The sequence below is a fragment of the Leopardus geoffroyi genome, chromosome B2 (assembly GCF_018350155.1).
Source record: "Leopardus geoffroyi isolate Oge1 chromosome B2, O.geoffroyi_Oge1_pat1.0, whole genome shotgun sequence".
Classification (NCBI taxonomy): Eukaryota; Metazoa; Chordata; class Mammalia; order Carnivora; family Felidae; genus Leopardus; species Leopardus geoffroyi.
The window spans coordinates 30,874,712-30,895,674 of record NC_059332.1 but is presented as its reverse complement, the minus strand read 5'-3'; the positions used below and the strand labels follow the sequence as shown (position 1 = coordinate 30,895,674).

The 20,963-nt window shown below is 55.4% G+C and overlaps 3 protein-coding genes across 12 annotated transcripts in view; 2 read left to right on the top strand and 1 right to left on the bottom strand.

Annotated features, from left to right (window-relative positions):
• Nucleotides 1-2,848, bottom strand: part of C2 (complement C2) — a 42,591-nt gene extending 39,743 nt beyond the window's left edge. Inside the window, exon 1 of the mRNA XM_045497761.1 lies at nt 2,369-2,848. Within this exon, the coding sequence (XP_045353717.1) occupies nt 2,369-2,774 (406 nt within the window). The 5' untranslated portion in view covers nt 2,775-2,848. The remainder of the gene's footprint in view (nt 1-2,368) is intronic.
• A 31-nt stretch (nt 2,849-2,879) lies between these two features.
• On the top strand, nt 2,880-5,232 carry ZBTB12 (zinc finger and BTB domain containing 12). Its single transcript, XM_045497763.1, has 2 exons — nt 2,880-3,093; nt 3,617-5,232. Exon 2 carries the CDS (start codon nt 3,637-3,639, stop codon nt 5,014-5,016), a length of 1,380 nt encoding a protein of 459 aa, XP_045353719.1. The 5' UTR covers nt 2,880-3,093; nt 3,617-3,636; the 3' UTR covers nt 5,017-5,232.
• A 1,982-nt stretch (nt 5,233-7,214) lies between these two features.
• EHMT2 (euchromatic histone lysine methyltransferase 2) lies at nt 7,215-20,588 on the top strand. Of its 10 annotated transcripts, XM_045497748.1 has the most exons (28): nt 7,227-7,291; nt 7,938-8,004; nt 8,103-8,321; nt 8,419-8,672; nt 9,512-9,596; nt 9,692-9,732; nt 9,851-10,006; nt 12,089-12,226; nt 12,343-12,457; nt 12,628-12,729; nt 12,949-13,097; nt 13,198-13,341; nt 13,421-13,656; nt 13,736-13,918; nt 14,036-14,118; nt 14,445-14,551; nt 14,653-14,775; nt 14,861-14,962; nt 15,729-15,833; nt 15,949-16,103; nt 16,187-16,354; nt 16,799-16,943; nt 17,291-17,368; nt 17,621-17,736; nt 17,846-17,932; nt 19,345-19,423; nt 19,565-19,740; nt 20,085-20,588. In XM_045497748.1, exons 1-28 carry the CDS (start codon nt 7,250-7,252, stop codon nt 20,263-20,265), a joined length of 3,636 nt encoding a protein of 1,211 aa, XP_045353704.1. In that variant the 5' UTR covers nt 7,227-7,249; the 3' UTR covers nt 20,266-20,588. The 10 variants fall into 10 exon arrangements, 9 of the variants coding, with proteins under 9 accessions (XP_045353706.1, XP_045353704.1, XP_045353705.1 ...); XM_045497750.1 differs by lacking the exon at nt 9,851-10,006 and having other exon boundaries at nt 7,215-7,291; XM_045497749.1 differs by lacking the exon at nt 12,628-12,729.
• Nucleotides 20,589-20,963: the final 375 nt, after the last annotated feature.

The window sequence follows — 20,963 nt, the reverse complement described above, 5'->3', positions numbered from 1 at the left end:
ATCCAGAAAAACAGACCAGAATACCAATCTCATTTTGTTCCTGGGACTTCGGTAGGAATCTGTTGCAGCCAAATGTCTTGTCCTCTAATCTCGTCAAGGTGGGTTTCTACTTTTTTTTTTTTTTTTAATTTTTTTTTAACGTTTATTTATTTTTGAGACAGAGAGAGACAAAGCATGAACGGGGAGGGTCAGAGAAAGGGAGACACAGAATCCGAAACAGGCTCCAGGCTCTGAGCTGTCAGCACAGAACCCGACGCGGGGCTCAAACTCACAGACCGCGAGATCATGACCTGAGCCGAAGCCGGCCGCTTAACCGACTGAGCCACCCAGGCGCCCCGGGTTTCTACTTTTTGTTGAGCTATTACTTGAACCGTTTCGCTGGCCAAAATTCCCAAGATGATAGAAAGATTTTTTGATCATGTGCTCTGAGCCCTTATTCCCCACCAAGGTAAAAATGCTCTCCCAAAGGAATATCAAAGGTATTATCTTGATAATCAAGCAAGGAATCCCCATTTCGTATTGATTCCCTCTCTTGTTCAATAAATACACTTTTTGAATTCTGAACCATGCAAGTAATTCTAAGAAAACATAAAATACACTGGACCATTTTTGTTTTTTAATTGGGGTATGGATTGGGTCATTTGCATGGACACCGGCAGGCCTGAGGCAGGTACCACAGGTCTGGAAGTAGCTCAGACAACAGGAGAGGTAGGTAGCAGCCGAGCAGGACTCAAGGTTCCTACAGCGAGGGCAAGAGCTGAGTGTGGGTCAAAGAAAGAAAAAGAAGTTGGAGGTTTTATTGTTATACAGGAAAAGTTGTACAAGCCTATGGATTAAAAGTCCAGACTAACTTCCCTCCTCCTTTCCTACTGGTAGCTCAAGGAATATAAATTTTTCCAGTCTAGGCTACGCAGAATGCAAAAGTACATCCACTGTCAAAGCTACTTGGAATGTCTCAGAGAAATGTGTAACTCTTCCTGTTTGGGATTATCTAGACCACTGTTTGCCTCCATCAGTAACCAAGAATGGTGCTGTAAGCCATGAGCTAGCTAGTCCTAGACCACTTTCCCCAGATGTACACAAAAAATACACATACCTCGGGGAGCCTGGATGGCTCAGTTGGTTGAGCATGTGACTCTTGATCTTAGCTCAGTTCATGATCCCAGGGTCATGGGATTGAGCCCTGCATCAGGCTCTGCACTGACAGCATGGAGCCTGCTTGGGATTCTCCCTCCCTCCCTCTCTCTCTCTCAATAAATAAACTTAAAAAAAAAAAAAAAAAAGGAGTGGAATATAGCTTTGAGCCTAGGTGTGTCTGACACAAAAGCCAAAGTTCTTTCTCAGATTCATATGGCCTGACTACAAAGGAGAGTTCTACAAAGAGGGCATTTTAGAATAAAGAGAACTGAGTGCAGGCATAAAAGGCAGAGAATTTAAAAGGGAAAGGCAGAGTCAAGCACCACCTAAACACTGCCCCCACTCTCCCACTCAAGGGTATCCCTTTGAGTTCAGGAATTCAGTTTAAGTCAGGAACAAACTTTTTATGGGTGGATGCTGGCTGAACTGAAGAGGAATGACTTCAGCAGTCAGTCATTTATTGCATACCTTTTATTTGCAAAATATAACCCATGACATAATTCCTGCAATCAAGAAGTTTACGATCTACGAAGGAAGCCAGAGGTCGAACCCATTATATAACAGGCAGTTTCATCAGAATTGATGCTAAGAAAAATGCTCTAGTCTCCTGGAGTATGTGATAAACCAATCCAATCAGTGGGAAGCAGAGGCTTTTTCACCTGGACTTCAATGGGTAGGGAAGTGAGTGTGCAAGAAAGAGGGGGGCAGTCCTTGAGGTGCTAATAAATGCTGTTGGTAAATCTGTGGAGACTGCAGGTTAGTTTGCAGGTGACACAGAAAGAGAAGAGAGAGGTGCAGAGTTGATGGGAGGTTTTGTTTAAGGCGGTGGAGCTCTAACCTTGTCAGTCCCTTGGAGGAGCAGGGAAGGGATTGGAAGGACGGCTGCAGTTGGAAAGATTAAAGACGGTAAAATCACACTGACATAAATAATCGCATAATTAGAAAAATTAATACTTGAGCTAATTACACAGTAGGGGTGAAATGGGCGAGGTCATCGACAATACATAAAAGTGGAGGACGTTTGCCTTGGCAAGAAGTGGGATCAATTCTGAGAATGGAGGGGAAGGTCGGGTGGGTGTGATGTTACACGACTGTGAGACGAAGGAAAGTTGAGAACACTGCATTGTTTCAGTAGGAAGTTAAATAATCTTTTGGGCCAGGAGGGCTAGAGTGGTCACTAACTTCAGAAGAGTTGAAAAAGTCTTGAAGTGTGGCTGGAGAAACTATGAACATACCAGAGGATGCACGCGTGGGCAACAGCGACCAACAGCTCCGATAGCCGCGGCGCGGTCTGGGTTCCCGGGAAGGGCTGCGGTTGCAACCCTGTCCTGCTCGGCACAGCTGGGCCAGAGCGGCGCTACCACAGGGAGCAGGTGGCAGCACTGTCTGCTGGAGCTGGGCTGGCGGGGAGCGCGGGCGGGGGCGCGCTCTGCGGGGCGCGGAGCGGACGGCGCCCCAGGCAGCCGGGAACGGGGGGCGGGCCCGAGCAAGCGGGCCTCCGCGCGGCTCTTGGCACGCACGCGCAGACGTGCCGCGGGGCCCGGAGGCACAGAGGAGGGGGAGCGAGAAAGGGGGGTGTGGAACGTATTTCCGCTCTGGCGGACAAATAATACCGGCCAAAGGGGAGGCCAGGCCATCCGGCCCTTTAACCGCGTGGGGGGGGGCTGGTGAAGAAAGGGGGGTCTGGAAGGGGCGAATCCTGCTCCTTTAATTCCCTCCCCTCTTCCTCCTCCCCGAGTTCTCGCCGACGCCGAGGCGCGCGGGGCCTGGAACACACTGCACGAGCCGCCCCCGCCCCTCCCTCCTTACGCCCACGCGGAGCTGGCCCCGCGCGCGCGCCTCGTGCACCCCCGCGCCTGCGCGCTGCCCAGGCTCTGCCCGTGTTTGGGGGCGCTGCCGACCCTGGGGGGGTGGGGGAGATAGGGGGGGAAAAAACAGCGCGCGGAACCGGGCCAGGTGAGAGGCGCGTGCACTCAGGGTCGTGGGGCTGGGGGGGCGTGCCACGGAGCTCTGAACGTGGGGGGGGCGTGCACGAAGCGTGCAGGCGGCGGGGGGAGGACGTGAAAGGCGCGTGCAAACGTGCAAAGGGGGGGCGGAGGAATGAAGCAGCGGGGAAAGGGGGCGGGGTGAGAAAAGGCTGCAGCCCGGGCCACCCCGGAGCCCAGAGCCCCAGGCCTCTGCTCCAGGTTTCTCCAGCCTTCCCCTTGGGCGCGCAGGCTCGCCCCATCCTCGCGAGCGGTCCGGCGGGGGGGGGGTGTGGGGGGGGTGTGGACGCCGCTGCCCCGCCCCCGGGAACCACGCCTCCGTTCTCTCGGAGGGAGAGCGCTTCCCCAGGGACTGGGGAAACTGAGGAAGGGGCCTGAAGACTAGGAGATCTGAAGCTGGGATGCTGGGCAAGAATGGGAGCGAGGGGCCTGGAGCCTTCTTGGCTTAGGCGAACCAGAGACCTTTGTCTCTGACCGGTTTCCTTCCCAACCAGGGTTGCCCACCCCCGCCACAATGGCCTCTGGGGTGGAAGTCCTGCGCTTCCAGCTGCCGGGCCACGAGGCCGCTACCCTGCGGAACATGAACCAGCTCCGCGCAGAGGAGCGGTTTTGCGACGTGACCATTGTGGCCGACAGCCTCAAGTTTCGTGGCCACAAGGTCATCCTGGCCGCCTGCTCGCCTTTCCTGCGGGACCAGTTCCTACTGAACCCCAGTTCTGAGCTGCAGGTCTCACTGATGCACAGTGCACGCATCGTGGCCGACCTGCTCCTGTCCTGCTACACGGGCGCTCTGGAATTCGCCGTCAGGGACATCGTCAACTACCTGACGGCTGCCTCTTACCTGCAGATGGAGCACGTGGTGGAGAAATGCAGGAACGCCCTCAGCCAGTTCATTGAGCCCAAAATAGGCCTCAAAGAGGATGGGGTCAGCGATGCCAGCCTTGTGAGCAGTGTCAGTGCCACCAAATCCCTGCTCCCTCCTGCTAGGACCCCAAAGCCAGCCCCCAAGCCCCCACCCCCACCCCCTTTGCCCCCTCCACTCCTACGGCCTGTGAAACTGGAGTTCCCTCTGGATGAGGATCTGGAGCTGAAGGCCGAGGAAGAAGATGAGGACGAGGACGAGGACGTGTCAGACATCTGCATCGTCAAAGTGGAGTCGGCCCTGGAGGTGGCACACCGGCTCAAACCTCCCGGAGGTTTGGGAGGAGGCCTGAGCATCGGAGGCTCGGTGGGCAGCCACCTTGGGGAGCTGGCCCAAAGCAGCGTGCCCCCCAGCACTGTGGCCCCACCACAGGGTGTAGTGAAAGCCTGCTATAGCCTGTCCGAGGACGCAGAAGGGGAGGGTTTGCTGTTGATCCCTGGAGGCAGAGCCAGCGTGGGGGCCACCTCGGGCCTGGTGGAGGCAGCAGCGGTGGCCATGGCTGCCCGGGGGGCGGGGGGCAGCCTGGGGGCAGGGAGCAGCCGGGGACCCCTGCCCGGGGGCTTTTCCAGTGGAAACCCCCTAAAGAACATCAAGTGCACCAAGTGCCCGGAAGTGTTCCAGGGCGTGGAGAAGCTGGTCTTCCACATGCGGGCACAGCACTTCATCTTCATGTGCCCACGCTGCGGCAAGCAGTTCAACCACAGCAGCAACCTCAACCGCCACATGAACGTGCACCGCGGCGTCAAGTCGCACTCGTGTGGCATCTGCGGCAAGTGCTTCACACAGAAGTCCACGCTGCACGACCACCTCAACCTACACTCTGGAGCGAGGCCCTATCGCTGCTCCTACTGCGACGTGCGCTTCGCTCACAAGCCTGCCATTAGGCGGCACCTCAAGGAGCAGCATGGCAAGACAACAGCAGAGAACGTGTTGGAGGCCAGTGTGGCAGAGATCAACGTCCTCATCCGCTAGTGGGGCAGGCTCGGGGGCCAGGAGGCGGGGGTCCCTGGGCTGAAGGGAGCTCCCTGGCCCAGGAGAATAGGTAGGGGGGTGGGAGGGTCGGGAACAGGCAGGTACGTGGGGAACCTGAGCGGATATATCCTGAGGGAGGGGCTGAAGATTTCTTGGAGAGAGGACCCCTGCCTTTTCAGGAAAAAAAGAATGGAGAGGGAGAGGGTTCTTTGAGAAGACCAAGAGAATATGGGCTCCCAGAGAAAGATTTTCTTCTCTTAGACGTGCATGGATATGTGGAGGGAGGGAAAGGGTGTTACGGAATGAGGAAAAAAAAAAAAAAAAAAAAAGACAAAAATGCTTTATTCCTGGTTAAGGCTGCCCAGGGAGAGGTTCTGATATATCTTGAGATGGGGGGTGGGGGGGTGGGAATTGGGAGGGAATTTGGCAGGAGGCAGTTTATGTGCTCCTGCATAGAATAGATCCTTGGGAGAGGGAGTGGTAGGGGGAAAGGATTATTGAATTCCAGAAAAGGAAGTAGGGAGACAGTTCTTGCATGCTGGGGGAATGGGATTATGGGTAAAGACTCACCAAAACTAGGGAGAACCATGTCAGGTGCCAGGTAAGAGAACATGGGGATAAGGGTCCTGGGTAGATATGAAGTGGGGGACAATAGCAAGAAGGATGAACAGTGGTGGGGGTGGGAGGTAGGGCACTTAGATGAAAGGATACATGGAGGTCTGTTTGGGGAGGGAGGGAGAGGAGTAGAGACTTATACAGTATTTTTTAAGAAAACAAAACGTATTTTTTAGGATTTTTTCTGGAGTTTGGGGTTTTAGTTTTTCTGCTTTTGTTTTCCACAAAATAAAAAATAATAAAAAAAAACACTTTATTTTTTCTTTATACTCTGTCTGGCAACTGCATGTGTATGACTATCCCACCCTAGACAGCTTCTCTCTCATGCCATTTGCTCTACACTCCACACAACTCCTGTAGGCCTCATGCATGAAGGAGACTTGAGAAGAGAAGGGGATTGTGCAAGTGGGCTTCTCTGGGGACCCTCCAAATTCTACAACCTCAGCACCTGGCAGATATCTCACACTTATGTTTCATAATTAGCAGTGGTGATAACACACTATCTCCCCCTCTATTGGAAGAGTTTTGGATCTGCACTATGGAAGAGCTATATGTGTGATCATTGTGTCCACCAAAACTTTAAGCAAGAGCCAATGTTTGGACATTTATGATCTGAGGAAGGGTTCATGTCCTCGGGAAAGCTAAATAAAACAAACAAAACAAAAAACAGTTCAGATTAGGGTATGGGGAAGACTACAATTCCCACAAAGCTCTGGAATAGTTCTTAAGCAAAGAGAACTACAGTTCCCAGAAGGCCTTGAATTGGCCTCAGGTGCCCAATACCCCAGCCACCTGCTTCTATCAAATACTGCGTGTGAAATCACACAGGTTTTTTTTTTTTCCCAGACTTTGACCAGAATGTAATACGTAAAGGGATGGTACCCTAAATAATGCTACCAAGGTTATATATTGGTGTAACATCATTCATACTGTTAGTTGGGCTGTGACCCACGCAGTGCCTATGTATATAAGGTGTTTGGCAAAAAAAGAAAAAAGTTACTCAGTAGTATCACCAGGCAGTAATGACTCTCGGGCCTCTAGGGTCTTACCCAGATCGCTAGTGCACATGGTGGAGTAACACGTATGGCATAAACAGAACAGACGTTTAGCCCCAGGTTTTCAAAAGTGGACGCTGCTCCAGGAGACATGAAGCAGTTGAAAGTAAAGGTGTCCGCGCGTCCCCACTGCCCCCTCCTTGCTCGTTAGGGAAGCAAGGCCAAAACTGAGCCCGACCCTTCTATCTGGTGACCCACAAACTAGAAAGCACCCAGAGGCGGGAGAAGCATACGCGGGCCAGATTGGAAAGACAGCCGCAGCCGAGAGCTGGGAGGGTCAGACATTCCTTTCGTTACCTAAAACCAGGCGGGGGATGGAGAAGCCACACCTGGACCCAGGCGTGCCTCACCTTCGGCTCCCCGCTGAGCTGACACCAGGAATGGCAGGAATTCTCCCCTGCAGTCCCAGCTTAGGACAGCCACTGCCATTTCCGAGGCTGCTCTCGGGGGAAAATGGCCAGAAGGCGCGTAGTGGCTCCTTTAAGGCTCCTCCTAGTCCTCCCTCCCCCGCCCACGTGACCCGGGGCGGCCGCGCGCCGGCTCAGCCCCCCGCGCAAGCGGCGATGGCGGCGGCGGCGGGAGCTGCAGCGGCGGCGGCCGCCGAGGTGCGGAAGGGGAGGGGGAGAGGCGGGTGCATGCCCGCGCGCGCGCCCGGGGGAAGCGCGCGCCCGTGCAATGCTCCGGGGGTGCAACGGGGCCGGGGGGCCCGGACGGGACCTACAGCAATCCGGAGGGCCAGCACCGGGGGCGGATGAGGGGACCAGGGGGTGGGAGGTGGGGGGAGTGGGCACGGAGGCGCGCGTGCAGCCGCCGGCTGCCCCCGAGTGGGCGGCGGGCGCCGGGGCCCCAGGAGCACGCGCGAGGGGCACGAGGGGCCGTCCACCGGGCTGGGGGGCAGCGGGCGCTGGAGGGGTTGGTGCCCGGGGTCCCCGCGGCCTGGGGGACAAAGGGGGAGCGGCGCGTGCAGCCGGGAGGAGGGGGCGGGGCCGGGGCGCGGAGGCCCCGCCCCCTCCCCCTCCTCTCTTCTCTGCCCCAGAGATGCGGGGTCTACCGAGAGGGAGGGGGTTGATGCGGGCCCGGGGGAGGGGTCGTGCGGCCCCCCCGGGCAGCCGAGGCCGCGGAAGGGGGGGGCCCCATAGAGGAAGAGGTAGGCCCCGGAGCCTACTCTCTCTTCCCAGAGCCCAGGCGTCCTGGGCTCCCCAACTTCCTACAGGGCTGACCAGCCCTCCTCTACCTTGTGTCCCCTGCCAGGGGGAGGCCCCTGCTGAGATGGGGGCGCTGGTGCTGGAGAAGGAGCCTAGAGGAGCCACTGAAAGAGGTGAGTACAGCAGAAAAACGGGCCCAGTTGGACCTTCACCTCCCCCAACACAGGATTCCCTGAGAGCTTAGCCCCAAACTTTTTCTTTTCCCTTACAGTTCATGGCTCTTTGGGGGACACCCCTCGTAGTGAGGAGACCCTACCCAAGGCCAGTCCCGACTCCCTGGAGCCTGCTGGCCCCTCATCCCCAGCCTCTGTCACGGTCACCGTGGGTGATGAGGGGGCTGACACCCCTGTAGGAGCCACACCACTCATTGGGGATGAACCTGAGAATCTCGAGGGAGATGGGGACCTCCATGGGGGCCGCATCCTGCTGGGTGAGAGGCTGGGGAGTCTTGGGGTGGGGGGTGAAGTGGGGTATCCTCTGACTACTTTTCCTCTTATCTTGCCTTTGCTTGCCTGTCTGTTTTCCAGGCCATGCCACAAAGTCATTCCCCTCTTCCCCCAGCAAGGGGGGTGCCTGTCCCAGCCGGGCCAAGATGTCAATGACAGGGGCTGGAAAATCACCCCCATCGGTCCAGAGTTTAGCTATGAGGCTGCTGAGTATGCCGGGCGCCCAGGGGGCAGCAGCAGCAGGGCCTGAACCCCCTCCGGCCACACCCAGCCCAGAGGGGCAGCCCAAGGTCCACCGAGCCAGAAAAACTATGTCCAAACCAGGAAATGGGCAGGTGAGGATTGAGGGAGAGGGTTGGAGTGGGGAGACAGGAGTAATCCACTGTAAACCCCTTGTGGACTTTCTTTACACTTTTTTTTTTTTTTTTTTTTTTTACACTTTATTCAGACCTTTTCTAATCTATTCCCAGTTTCACATATTTACCTAGGGGCTACAGTGTGTCAAATTCTGGGGTGGGGGTTAATCTGAACAAACAGACAAATTTCTGTCTTCCTGTAGTTTACATTCTTGGGGAGAGGGAAGTAGATAAGACAAAGGTTAGAGAGTTAATTGTGTAGCTGCTTTTATAATTATTCTTATGATAATGACTAAAGAAACTTCAGACCACTCTTTCTTTCTACCTCAAAGCAAGCCCCAAGGGAACTTTTTCCTCCCTTTGACACTGTCCCTGCTCCCTTTTTTAAAGGTTCTAAGGGTTTTACTATGAATCCCTAAGGGGTAGGAGGTGAGGGAAAGGACCAAAGCCCCAGAATTTCAGAAGCTTTATGACAATATTTTTAGGGCTCTTGGTATGATTTTGTTTTGGGTATGGTTTAGGTAGCTTTGGGCAAAGCATGAACCTTTGTTTTGTCATCTGTAAAATGGGTAAAAAAGGGCCTGCTTCTGCGATCTTGAAGAGATAAGTGTTAGGTGTGGGATGTGCTTAACATACTATTTCTGGGGATACAGCAGTTCTTGTGATTGCCACATTCTGGTTCACTGGAGCTTCAAATGGCGTTTTTGAGGGTGTGGCTCACCTACCCTCCACCTCACCCAGGGCTGCAGGCTAATCCAGGCCCCCGGGCCCAACCAGAGATACTCCCGACCCTAAGTGTGCTTCCTCTCGGCCCCCAGCCCCCAGTCCCTGAGAAGCGGCCCCCTGAAGTGCAGCATTTCCGCATGAGTGATGACGTGCACTCCTTGGGGAAGATGACCTCAGGTCAGTCCCACCTCCCACCCAACCTGCTGCTGGGTGAGACCTCAGGGTCCTGAGGGTTAAGGACAGGCCTTACTCCTTTCTCTCTCTCCTTCTAGATGTGGCCAAAAGGAGGAAGCTGAACTCCGGTGGTGGCCTGGTGAGCCTGGAGAGGCAGAAAACAAGGCCTCTCCACCTAGGGGGCCTCATCCTGCCCTCAAGGGAAATGGGCTGGGGGGGAAGTACCAGCAGCTTCCATTTTTCTGATCTTTTCCTAGTCGGAGGAGTTGGGTTCTGCCCGGGGTTCAGGAGAAGTGACCATGGAGAAAGGGGACCCAGGGTCCCTAGAGGAGTGGGAGACAGTGGTGGGGGACGACTTCAGCCTCTACTACGACTCCTACTCTGTGGATGAGCGTGTGGACTCTGACAGCAAGGTGAGAAGGAGCTAGCCTACCTCCCTGCCAGCACGTACCTTGTTCAAGGCTCAATCGCCAGTCTTTCATTCCCTGCCTTGTCTCTTTCCTTTTTACCTTGTGAACACCCCCTAATTCAGGGCCCCATGCGGTCCGGTCCGTAACTTCCAGTGCATGCTCCACCCCAGTCCCTCCCCTTGCTCCTCTCCATGGTGGCAACCACCATCCTGGACTTGGGGTTTAGCATTCCATTTTGTTGTTTGCTTGCTTGTTTATTCTTTTGCTCTTGGTTTGGTTTTATCTCCTACAAGTTTGCCTGTGCAGTATAATGCTGTCTTACCTGTTGTGCTTTTTTTTTTTTTTTTTTTTAACATTTTTTCACGGAAAACTTCAAATAACATACAAAAGAGCAAAGGGTGAGTCCTCATGAAGCCTCACCTGGCTCCAGCAATTTTCAGTACACAGCCACTCTTGACTCCTCTCTTCCTCCCCTAGCACACCCATCTCCCTGACTGCTTTAAAGTAGCCATCACATCGTTTTATCTGGAAATGTCTTCGTATGTATCTCTAAACATCAGGCCTCGTCCTGTTTTTTATTTTTATTTTTTAGTGTTTTTATTTATTTTTGAGAGAGAGAAAGAAACAGAGTGTGAGCCGGGAAGGGGCAGAGAGAGAAGCAGAGTCCAGGCTTTGAGCTGTCAGCACAGAGCCCGTCGCAGAGCTCAAACTCATGAACTGCAAGACCCTGGCCTGAGCTGAAGTCAGATACTTAACTGACTGAGCCACCTAGGCGCCCTCTTCCTGTTTTTTAATATCACTGCTTAACTGTTTTCACAACCTAGAAAATGTAGCCATCACCTTGCTATGAGTGTTCACGTGTTCTCAGTTGTTTCATAGATGGGTTTTTGTTTGTCCAGATTCAAATGAGCTCCATACATTGGTTTGATTGACATTTGCCTTAGGCCTCTCTTGATGTAAAGGTAGGTTTACCTGTCTTTGAAAAAGAAGGGTTTTTTTTGCCATTTATTTGTTGAAGAAGCCAGGTTGGTTGTCCTACAGAATTTCTCACGTTTAAAATTAGTTGACTGGGTGGCGACTGACATGTTCTTTTTTCTTTTTTTTTAATGTTTATTTATTTTAGAGAGAGGGAGACAGAGGTTCCAGAGCAGGCTCTGCACTGACAGCAGATAGCCCAATGCAGGGCTTGAACTCACGAACTGTGAGATCTTGAGCCAAAGTAGGATGCTTAACCGACTAAGTCATTCAGGTGCCCCCTCAATATTTTTTATAAACTAGATCTAGAAGCATAATCAGCTTTGGGTGTTTTTTTTGTTTTTTGTTTTTAATCGTGAGAAGATTTGATAGCTGGTATGCATGCTTCCTCTTGCATCACGTAAGCGGGCATGGGACATCTTGTCTTTTTGTTAGTGGTATTTAAGATTGATGGTAGATTTCTGTGACGTCAACCTTCTCCTTATTACAAAGTTCTTCATTAGCTTTTCATCTGGTATTTTTAGCAACCACTGGTAGTCCTATCTACATATGAACTTCATAAAAAGCATAAAACATGTGCTTGTTTTCTGGAACTTTTTTTTTTTTTTTTTTGCTTAATATGTCATCAAGATTCACACTCATCATTGTGAGTGAGGTGCCTTCCTTTTCACAGCTGTCTAACATCCCACACCCTTTGTTTCCTTTCCTGTCCATTCACCTCCTCCAGGGAGCCATCCTGGGACAGTAGTAATAGTTCTTTAAAATTTTTTTTTTTTAATGTTTATTTTTGAGAGAGAGACAGACAGAGTACGAGCCGGGGAGGGGCAGAGAGAGAGGGAGACACAGAATCCGAAGCAGGCTCCAGGCTCTGAGCCGTCAGCACAGGGCCCGACGCAGGGCTCAAGCTCAAGGACTGTGAGATCACGACCTAAGCCAAAGTTGGACGCTTAACTGACTGACCCACCCGGGCACCCCAGTAGTAATAGTTCTTTATTTATCCTGCTTCATTGATTCTTGGGGGTTGGATGTGTCCTGCCCTGCTTGTTTCCCAAGAGAGGGCTGTGGACTGAGGGTTGCTGTTTCCCCAGCCCTGCCTTGCTTCTCTCCCAGTCTGAGGTTGAAGCTCTGGCTGAACAACTAAGTGAGGAAGAGGAGGAAGAGGAGGAGGAGGAAGAAGAGGAAGAGGAGGAAGAGGAAGAAGAGGAAGAAGAAGAGGAAGATGAGGAGTCTGGCAATCAGTCTGACAGGGTAAGAGCTGGAGACTGGCATCCTGAGGAGTGGGGGCTGGGGGGCTGGAGGTCTGAGTCCCCAGAGCAGGGGTAGTGGGCTGGGGGCTAGGCTCTCTAATTCTTCCTCCATCCCAGAGTGGTTCCAGTGGCCGGCGCAAAGCTAAGAAGAAGTGGCGGAAGGACAGCCCATGGGTGAAGCCATCCCGGAAACGGCGGAAGCGCGAGCCTCCACGGGCCAAGGAGCCACGAGGTGAGGAGGCTCCTCTGCTCTTGGGTCCCCTCCTCCAGCCCCCCTGCCAGCCCCCAGAGAGCGTGCACGAACACACACTCATGCATGTGCTCATGCACGTACACCCGCATGTACCCACGCGTCCAGGCACCTGTGAGCTCGCACTCTCACTCTCTCTGTCTCTGTGTCAGGAGTGAATGGTGTGGGCTCCTCAGGCCCCAGTGAGTACATGGAGGTCCCTCTGGGGTCCCTGGAGCTGCCCAGCGAGGGGACCCTCTCCCCCAACCACGCTGGTAATTGCCAATTGCTGGGATGGCGAGCCACTAGGGGGCACCCTCTGGGCTGGAGGGAACGGGGAGGGGGACCCCACCGGAGCTGAGGTGTCTGTCCATGGCCAGGCTTTGGGAGTTCTAGAGCTTGGAGGGAAAGGCAGGGCGGGGGTGAGGCCCTACCAGTGGTCCCTGTGGGTGATGGGTATGGCCTCCCTCAGCTCCCTTTTCCCTCCGTCCAAGGGGTATCCAATGACACGTCTTCACTGGAGACAGAGCGGGGGTTTGAGGAGCTGCCCCTCTGCAGCTGCCGCATGGAGGCACCCAAGATTGACCGCATCAGCGAGAGAGCTGGGCACAAGTGCATGGCCACAGAGAGTGTGGATGGAGAGGTGGGCCCTGTGAGCTGGGAAGAGAGGTGCCGGTGGGTCAGGGGGGATCCAGCCCTGGGCCCTAGCCTCACCCTCTTCCTACCCGTTCACGCTGCCACAGCTGTCAGGCTGCAATGCCGCAATCCTCAAGCGGGAGACCATGAGGCCGTCAAGCCGCGTGGCACTAATGGTGCTCTGTGAGACCCACCGTGCCCGCATGGTCAAACACCACTGCTGCCCAGGCTGTGGCTACTTCTGTACGGCGGTGAGTGACCGGTGGGGCAGACAGGCAGCATGCCCCAGAGGGGAGGGGTCTTCTAGATCCTGACCACGTTATTTCCCAGGGCACCTTCCTGGAGTGCCACCCCGACTTCCGTGTGGCCCACCGCTTCCACAAGGCCTGTGTGTCCCAGCTGAACGGCATGGTCTTCTGTCCTCACTGTGGGGAGGATGCATCTGAGGCCCAGGAGGTGACCATCCCCCGGGGGGATGGGGTGACCCCACCAGCTGGCACCGCAGCCCCTGCCCCCCCACCCCTGGCTCAGGATGCCCCCGGGAGAGCAGATACTTCCCAGCCCAGGTACTGGCCTCCCCCTTCCCGACTGTCTATTCCCTGCCCTGGCCCCGTTGCTTGTAGACATCAGCACCTTCTCCCACAGTGCCCGGATGCGAGGGCATGGGGAGCCCCGGCGGCCACCCTGTGACCCTCTGGCTGACACCATCGACAGCTCAGGGCCCTCCCTGACTCTTCCCAATGGGGGCTGCCTCTCAGCCGTGGGGCTGCCACCTGGGCCAGGCCGAGAGGCCCTGGAGAAGGCCCTGGTCATCCAGGAATCGGAGAGGTGAATGAGGGGTTGCTCTCGGTCTGGGCGGCCAGGGCTGGGGCTGAAAGGTGGATCTGCAGGTTTTGAGGTTGATGCTCCTTCTGAGGAGCCTACACCTCTCCCTCGCCATGACAGGAGGAAGAAACTCCGCTTCCACCCCCGGCAGTTGTACCTGTCGGTGAAGCAAGGGGAGCTGCAGAAGGTGATCCTGATGCTGTGTGAGTATTCCACTTACTCGTTTGTTCTGCAGACCTTGAGTAACACTGGTTATGTACCAGACACTGGGCTCAGGGCCAGGAGCGCAGCAACGGAGGCCATTGTCCTTGCCCTGAAATACTTAGTGTGGTAGGGGAGACAGACACACAGCTAACCCATCAGTTGTGCCTTCCCAGTGGGTGTTCAGAGGAGTTAATGACATTGCTCAGGAGGGGCCCCTGACATGGGTTAGGGCCCTAAGAAGCCTTCCTGGAGGAGGTCCCACCTGCCCCCTAGCTTGCTCACCACTTGTCCCTCCCTCTTCCGGTGTGGTGGGCTCTCCCCACAGTGGACAACCTGGACCCCAACTTCCAGAGCGATCAGCAGAGCAAGCGCACGCCCCTGCACGCGGCCGCCCAGAAGGGCTCCGTGGAGATCTGCCACGTGCTGCTGCAGGTCAGCATGGGCCCAGCCCTCTGCCTCATTGACCGGGCCCTCAGACGCCCTCCCTTCCCCAGCCCTTCTGAGGTGCCAGCCCCCATGCCCCCTCCTTGCAGGCAGGAGCCAACATCAATGCAGTGGACAAGCAGCAGCGCACCCCACTGATGGAGGCTGTGGTGAACAACCACCTGGAGGTAGCACGCTACATGGTGCAGCGTGGCGGCTGTGTCTACAGCAAGGTGTGGTGACTGGGCCAGCCGGGGCCTAGGTTTGAGATGGGTTTGAGATGCCAGCGGGGGACTCATCTGCCCACATCTTCCTCAGGAGGAGGATGGCTCCACCTGCCTCCACCATGCAGCCAAAATTGGGAACTTGGAGATGGTCAGCCTGCTGCTCAGCACAGGACAGGTGGACGTCAACGCCCAGGTCAGCGGCCTGGCTGCCTGCCCAGCCCACTTCGTCTGGGTCCTTGGCTCAGCTTCGGGCTTTGGGCCCCCTTTCGACCTCAGCTGACCTCCAACCCTTTCCGTGATCTTGCCTTGCTCTAGCGTGTCCCTCTTTTCTCCCTCCTCATTTGTGTTTTTTTCTTTACCTTTCTCCTTTTTGCTTTTTCTGTCAGTTTTCAGAATAATGAGTTGCTGCCTTAATCTCTGGAAGTGTGCAATGATACTCTTTATCACCTCTCACTTTGTCATATGTTGGGTGTGTTTTAGCCTATTGATCTTTGAATTATTCCATTCTTTGTCCAGGAGGAGCCCCTTGAACTAGGCTCCTGTGGTTTTTGTTAGGACCCAACCGCTTTTAAGTGCATCTTTTAGTACAAAGAGATTTTTTTTGAGACTGCAGTCTGTGTCCTTAGCAGCAGTTATTGCTGTTGGGCCACTGTGTTCTAGGACTTTTGAGTGGAAAGACCTAGAAAGTATGTGTCTTTTAGAATGAGAAAAATTATTCCACAACTCTGAGCAATAGACACTATTAGTCCCATTTTACAGATCAGGAACCTGAGACCCCAGAGACTTACCTGGAGTCTCAAAGCATGTGAGTGATGGAGCTGAGACTCACACTCAGAGTCTAGCCCCAGAGCCTGTGCTCTTGACCACATGCTCCTTTGGGAAGCAGGGCCAGCTGCTGGGCGGGCCCGGGGCAGGGGAAGGGGGACCCCTCACCCTCCTCCCTCTCTCCCCACTCACAGGACAGTGGGGGATGGACGCCCATTATCTGGGCTGCGGAGCACAAGCACATTGAGGTGATCCGCATGCTGCTGACACGGGGCGCCGATGTCACCCTCACAGACAACGTGAGAGTTGGTTGGGGGTAGTGGAGGTGGGGACTGTCCTGGCCCCCTGAGCAAGGACGAGGCTGGGTTCAAGGGCTCACTGCTTGGACACACCCTTACCCTCCCACGTCCACAGGAGGAAAACATCTGCCTGCACTGGGCCTCCTTCACTGGCAGTGCTGCCATCGCTGAGGTCCTCCTCAACGCACGCTGTGACCTCCACGCTGTCAACTACCACGGTGACACGCCCCTGCACATCGCAGCGCGGGAGAGCTACCACGACTGTGTGCTGTGAGCCCCAGCCCACCCCACGCCCTGACGCCCCAGCGCCTTCACGCAGCCCCAGACCCCACAGGCTTCCTGTCCCCTCCCAGGCTGTTCCTGTCACGCGGGGCGAACCCTGAGCTGCGGAACAAGGAGGGGGACACAGCATGGGACCTGACTCCTGAGCGCTCCGACGTGTGGTTTGCGCTGCAGCTGAACCGCAAGCTTCGTCTTGGAGTGGGGAATCGGGCCATCCGCACTGAGAAGATCATCTGCCGGTGAGCCCGGGCCCTCTGCACCCAGGACAGCCTTCTGCCTTCTCCCCCAGCCCTGCTAAACCTCCAGAACATCCCTCAGACCCTCCCCAGGCTCCACTGGATCACCAGAACCAACCCCCAGCTAGGATACCAGATACAGTAAACAGAAATAGAGTTAAATTGGAATTTCAGTCGAGCAGCACGTACTTTTTTAGCATTAAGAGCGTCCTACACAGTATTTGGAATGTATCCATAGTAAAAGATTACGTCTTACTTATCCAAAATCCAATTTTCATTGGGTGTCCTGCAGTTTATTTGACGACCTTACCTCCCATGCCCCAATGAACCCCCAGAATCATGCCCTTCCCTCCCACAGCCCCAGGAACCTCCTAGGCCTCTCCTTGTACCTAGTGGACCCCCTGACCCCATCCTGTAGCACCCCCAGCCCCATCTCCCTTCCATCAGGGATGTGGCTCGGGGCTATGAGAACGTGCCTATTCCCTGCGTCAACGGCGTGGACGGGGAGCCCTGCCCGGAGGATTACAAGTACATCTCAGAGAACTGTGAGACGTCCACCATGAACATTGACCGCAACATCACCCACCTGCAAGTGAGCAGGGGCCCGGGACCTCCTGGAGGGACACACAGGCTGTGTGCCGACAAGGCACCTGGCCAGTGGAGTGGGGCTGAAAGGGACCTCTGGCGTGGGCTTGCATGCATCTGGGAAAGGGGTCCTTTTTCTGGGACACGTGAAGGTATCATATGGGCTCCTGGTAGCCCTGGGGACACCCCAATCAGCAATACCTTGATTGTCCCTCACCCCGGGAGCATCACCACCCGCCATACTAATATAACCACCTCAGGGAAAGGACAGCAGTTGGGGGGCAGAGAGCGCCAGTTGCTGAGGGGACAAGGCCACTTCTGAGGGCCGAGCTGATCCCCTGCCTCCTGCCCCAGCACTGCACGTGTGTGGACGACTGTTCCAGTTCCAACTGCCTATGTGGCCAGCTCAGCATTCGCTGCTGGTATGACAAGGTATGTGCCCTCACCCTGGGCTTCCAGGGGCGTGCCAGGATAGAGGTGAGCCTGTGCCCAACTACATGCAAATCAAGGGCATGGTGGCGTGGTTCCTGTTCTCTGCACCCAGCATGTGGCCTCCCTTAGCCCGTTCTCCCTGTTTGTGGCATTGGGATCCATGGTGGGTTTTTCTGTGGAGTCCTGGGGGTCCTTAGCAGCCGAGGTGGGCGCCACACAGAAACCACTTGTCCTTCCCTCCTTTGACCCCAGGATGGACGGCTGCTCCAGGAATTTAACAAGATCGAGCCCCCACTGATTTTCGAGTGTAACCAGGCGTGTTCCTGCTGGAGAAACTGCAAGAACCGGGTGGTGCAGAGTGGTATCAAGTGAGGCCCACCCCTGCAGCCCACCCTCACCCCCACCTCACCCCCATGTCCCCTCCGGTGGGGGTTTCTGGGTTCCTCCACCTAATGTCACCCCCTTTGCTGCCCCCAGAGTGCGACTGCAGCTCTACCGAACAGCCAAGATGGGCTGGGGGGTCCGAGCCCTGCAGACCATCCCCCAGGGAACCTTCATCTGCGAGTGAGTAGGGGTGGAAGGGTGCACAGCCGTAGCTGACTCCCAAGCCTCCATCTGCTTTCCTCCTTGATGGGTCCCACCCCTTCCCACTGCCCGTCTCTGGCCAGATTGTACCTGCTCCCAGCCTGCTCAGACCTCAGAACCTTCTGTCACCACTACCACATCTTCCCTCTCCTGCCTTTCCAAGCTGGGAGACAGACAGACATGGATTGAGCCTCTGTCACTGGGTATCCTGGGCCAAGTTCTTAACCTCCTGGAGCCTCATTTTGCTCATCTGCAAAATGGAGGTGATAAAGTTACCTTTCTGTCCAAGTCACCAGGGCCTCACTTCTCTCCAGCAATTCTTTCTTTTCGCAGCATCTGTAACCCTCCTGCCCCCTGGCTCCTACTCCATGGCCTGCAGACTTAATCTAGGCCTCCTTTGGCCCCACTTGCCTCTTTACAGGACCATCCATTTTCTCCTTATTGGGTCATCTCTCAACTTTGTTCAAATGGCCCCTTCCTCCTGAGCCTCAGTTTCCCCACCATCCACTCACTGCTCATCCCTGCCGGAATCTGCCTTTGCCCTTGCCCTTCTGCTGATACCACCTCTCGACAACCCGCCCGTCACCCCGTATCTTGATCCTCCTTCTCCCAGCGTCTGCTACTCTCCCTTGCTGTGGCTCCCATGACGCTGTCCTACCTCTGACCCATCCATCCTCCCTTTTCACCAACTTCTCTTCCTCCACTTTCTAAATGTGGGTGTCCTTGTGTCCAGCTCCTTCCTAGAGTTCCTCACAGCCCCTGTGGCTCTGTCCCTTCCTACAGCCCCAACCTCTCCTGTCCTACTGCCTGGCATCGCCACCACCTGCTGTGTGATTCCTAGTCCAGAAACCTCCCAGTGACTAAACCTGCGTGGATTTCCCTGCCCAAACCACCTGCCTATAGATACTGATCCCTGTAACCACAGGGGCTTGGTGTCTCCCTACTCGCTGATTCTTCCTCTGGTGCAGCTCAGGCCCTTCCCTTTACCTTCCCCACCACTGCATCTCCAGCTCGTCCCCAGCCCACCGGCCCCAACTTCCCCCACATTTGCTGGTCCTGCCCATTGTTCCAGCTGTCCGGTGGAGACCCCAGCTGGCAAGAGTATGCCCAGTGTTGTTCCCTCTGTTGTGTTCTCTGTTCCTCCTTTTCATTCTCATTCCAGAGGGGAGCCACCCACCTCCTCCCCCACTCCCAAGATGTCTGCTGTCCTGCATGTCCACTCTGCCTTGGCTGCCTACCTCAGCCATCTAGGTCTGTGGGATTCATAGACAGACGGGGCACTTGACAAATTGTGAAAGAGGGTTCCATGGGGTTCTGAGGAGAGACAGGGCCTGGAGCGAGCTCCCGATAACCCCTGTTCACCTTCAGAACCACCACTTCCTGCTCAACAGGTACGTTGGGGAGCTGATCTCCGATGCTGAGGCTGATGTAAGAGAGGATGATTCTTATCTCTTCGACCTAGACAACAAGGTAAGCAGGAGACCCCTCTGTACCTTGCTCCCAGCCAGCTGATGGAAAGCTGGGGAGGAGGGACTGGATGGTCCATGGGTGGGGAGGTTGGCCAGGCAAGCGGGGTAGTAGTAGATGTGAAGAGTGACACCTTCTTCTCAGGACGGAGAGGTGTACTGCATTGATGCCCGTTACTATGGCAACATCAGCCGCTTCATCAACCACCTGTGTGACCCCAACATCATCCCCGTCCGTGTCTTCATGCTGCACCAGGACCTCCGGTTCCCACGCATTGCCTTCTTCAGTTCCCGAGACATCCGGACTGGGGAGGAGCTGGGGTGAGGTGTCTCTGGTGTGTGCCAGGGGTGTGGGAGATGCGGTAAGCTTGGGACCAGAAGCTGAAGACTGGAGAGTGCCTGGTTTCCAGGCATGGAGTAGAGCAGAGCCTCTCTGATGTCCGTGTAGATGGAGTCCTGAGCCTCCCAGATTCTGATTCAGTAGATTTGGGATGGGGCCCAAGATTCTTCTGCATGTCTAATGAGTCACAGGCAGTGCCAGTGCTGCAGGTCCGTGAAACAGAAAAGGGCTTGGAGTCCGTCCGGAGAAGATGGGGGTGGGTGCTTTGGGGTAGGCCTGGGCAGCTGGCTTTGGATCCCATAGCCTCCTTCTGCTCCTCTGACAGGTTTGACTATGGTGACCGCTTCTGGGACATCAAAAGCAAATACTTCACCTGTCAGTGTGGCTCTGAGAAGTGCAAGCACTCAGCCGAGGCCATTGCCCTGGAACAGAGCCGCCTGGCCCGCCTGGACCCCCACCCCGAGCTGTTGCCTGAGCTCGGCTCCCTGCCCCCAGTCAATCCCTGAATGCGGACCACACACGTCCCCCACCCCTGGATGGCCACCAGCTCAGCAGCCCCCTCTGCCACTTGCTGCTCACAGCCTACACCTGGGGGTGCTGCCTTCTTCTGTCCCTTACCCCTTCACACATTCCTCGGCCAGAGACCCCCAGCCGGGCCCTGGAGGTCTGACAGCCCCTCTCTCCCAGAGCTGGTTCTTCCCTGGGAGGGTGACTTCAGGGCTGGCCGCTCCCTGTTCCCCATCCTCAGCTGAAGTTTGATGAATTGAAATTGGGCCTCTATGCCAGCTGGTTTCCTTTGTTCTCAATAAATACTGGGTTTGGTAATAAACTGTCTTGGTGATTGTTTGAGGGGCCAGAGGGGGTTGGCCAGGGAGGAAGCCCACATAGCCAGAGGGAATGTGGGCCCAAGGGACTGAGCAGGATGGACTGGTGTGGACAGCCACCCAAGGGGAGGGGAGGCTTGTGAGAGACCTCTGTGGACAGAGTCCAGTCATGGGTGTGAGTGTACCACGAAATAATTTGCAAAAACATGAAGCTTTTTCTTAAAGCGTGCCAGCTCCTTCAAGCCATGGTCCGTGGAGCCCGCGGCAGGCAGCCCCAAGCCCCTGTCACAGGCTTGGCCTTCCAGCCCTCCAGCAGGGCACTGCCCAGGCACGGAGTTGGAAGGAGGAACTAGAATGTGTCAGGACCACAGGCGGAGGTG

Bases quoted from the DNA above. Each gene is read 5' to 3' on its own strand.
- ZBTB12 (XM_045497763.1), top strand. From the start codon at position 3,637: ATGGCCTCTGGGGTGGAAGTCCTGCGCTTCCAGCTGCCGGGCCACGAG.
- EHMT2 (XM_045497743.1), top strand. From the start codon at position 7,725: ATGCGGGGTCTACCGAGAGGGAGGGGGTTGATGCGGGCCCGGGGGAGG. The intron at 12,730-12,948 runs GTAATTGCCAAT...CCTCCGTCCAAG, and splicing joins CCTCTCCCCCAACCACGCTG to GGGTATCCAATGACACGTCT. The intron at 15,834-15,948 runs GTGAGAGTTGGT...CCACGTCCACAG, and splicing joins ATGTCACCCTCACAGACAAC to GAGGAAAACATCTGCCTGCA.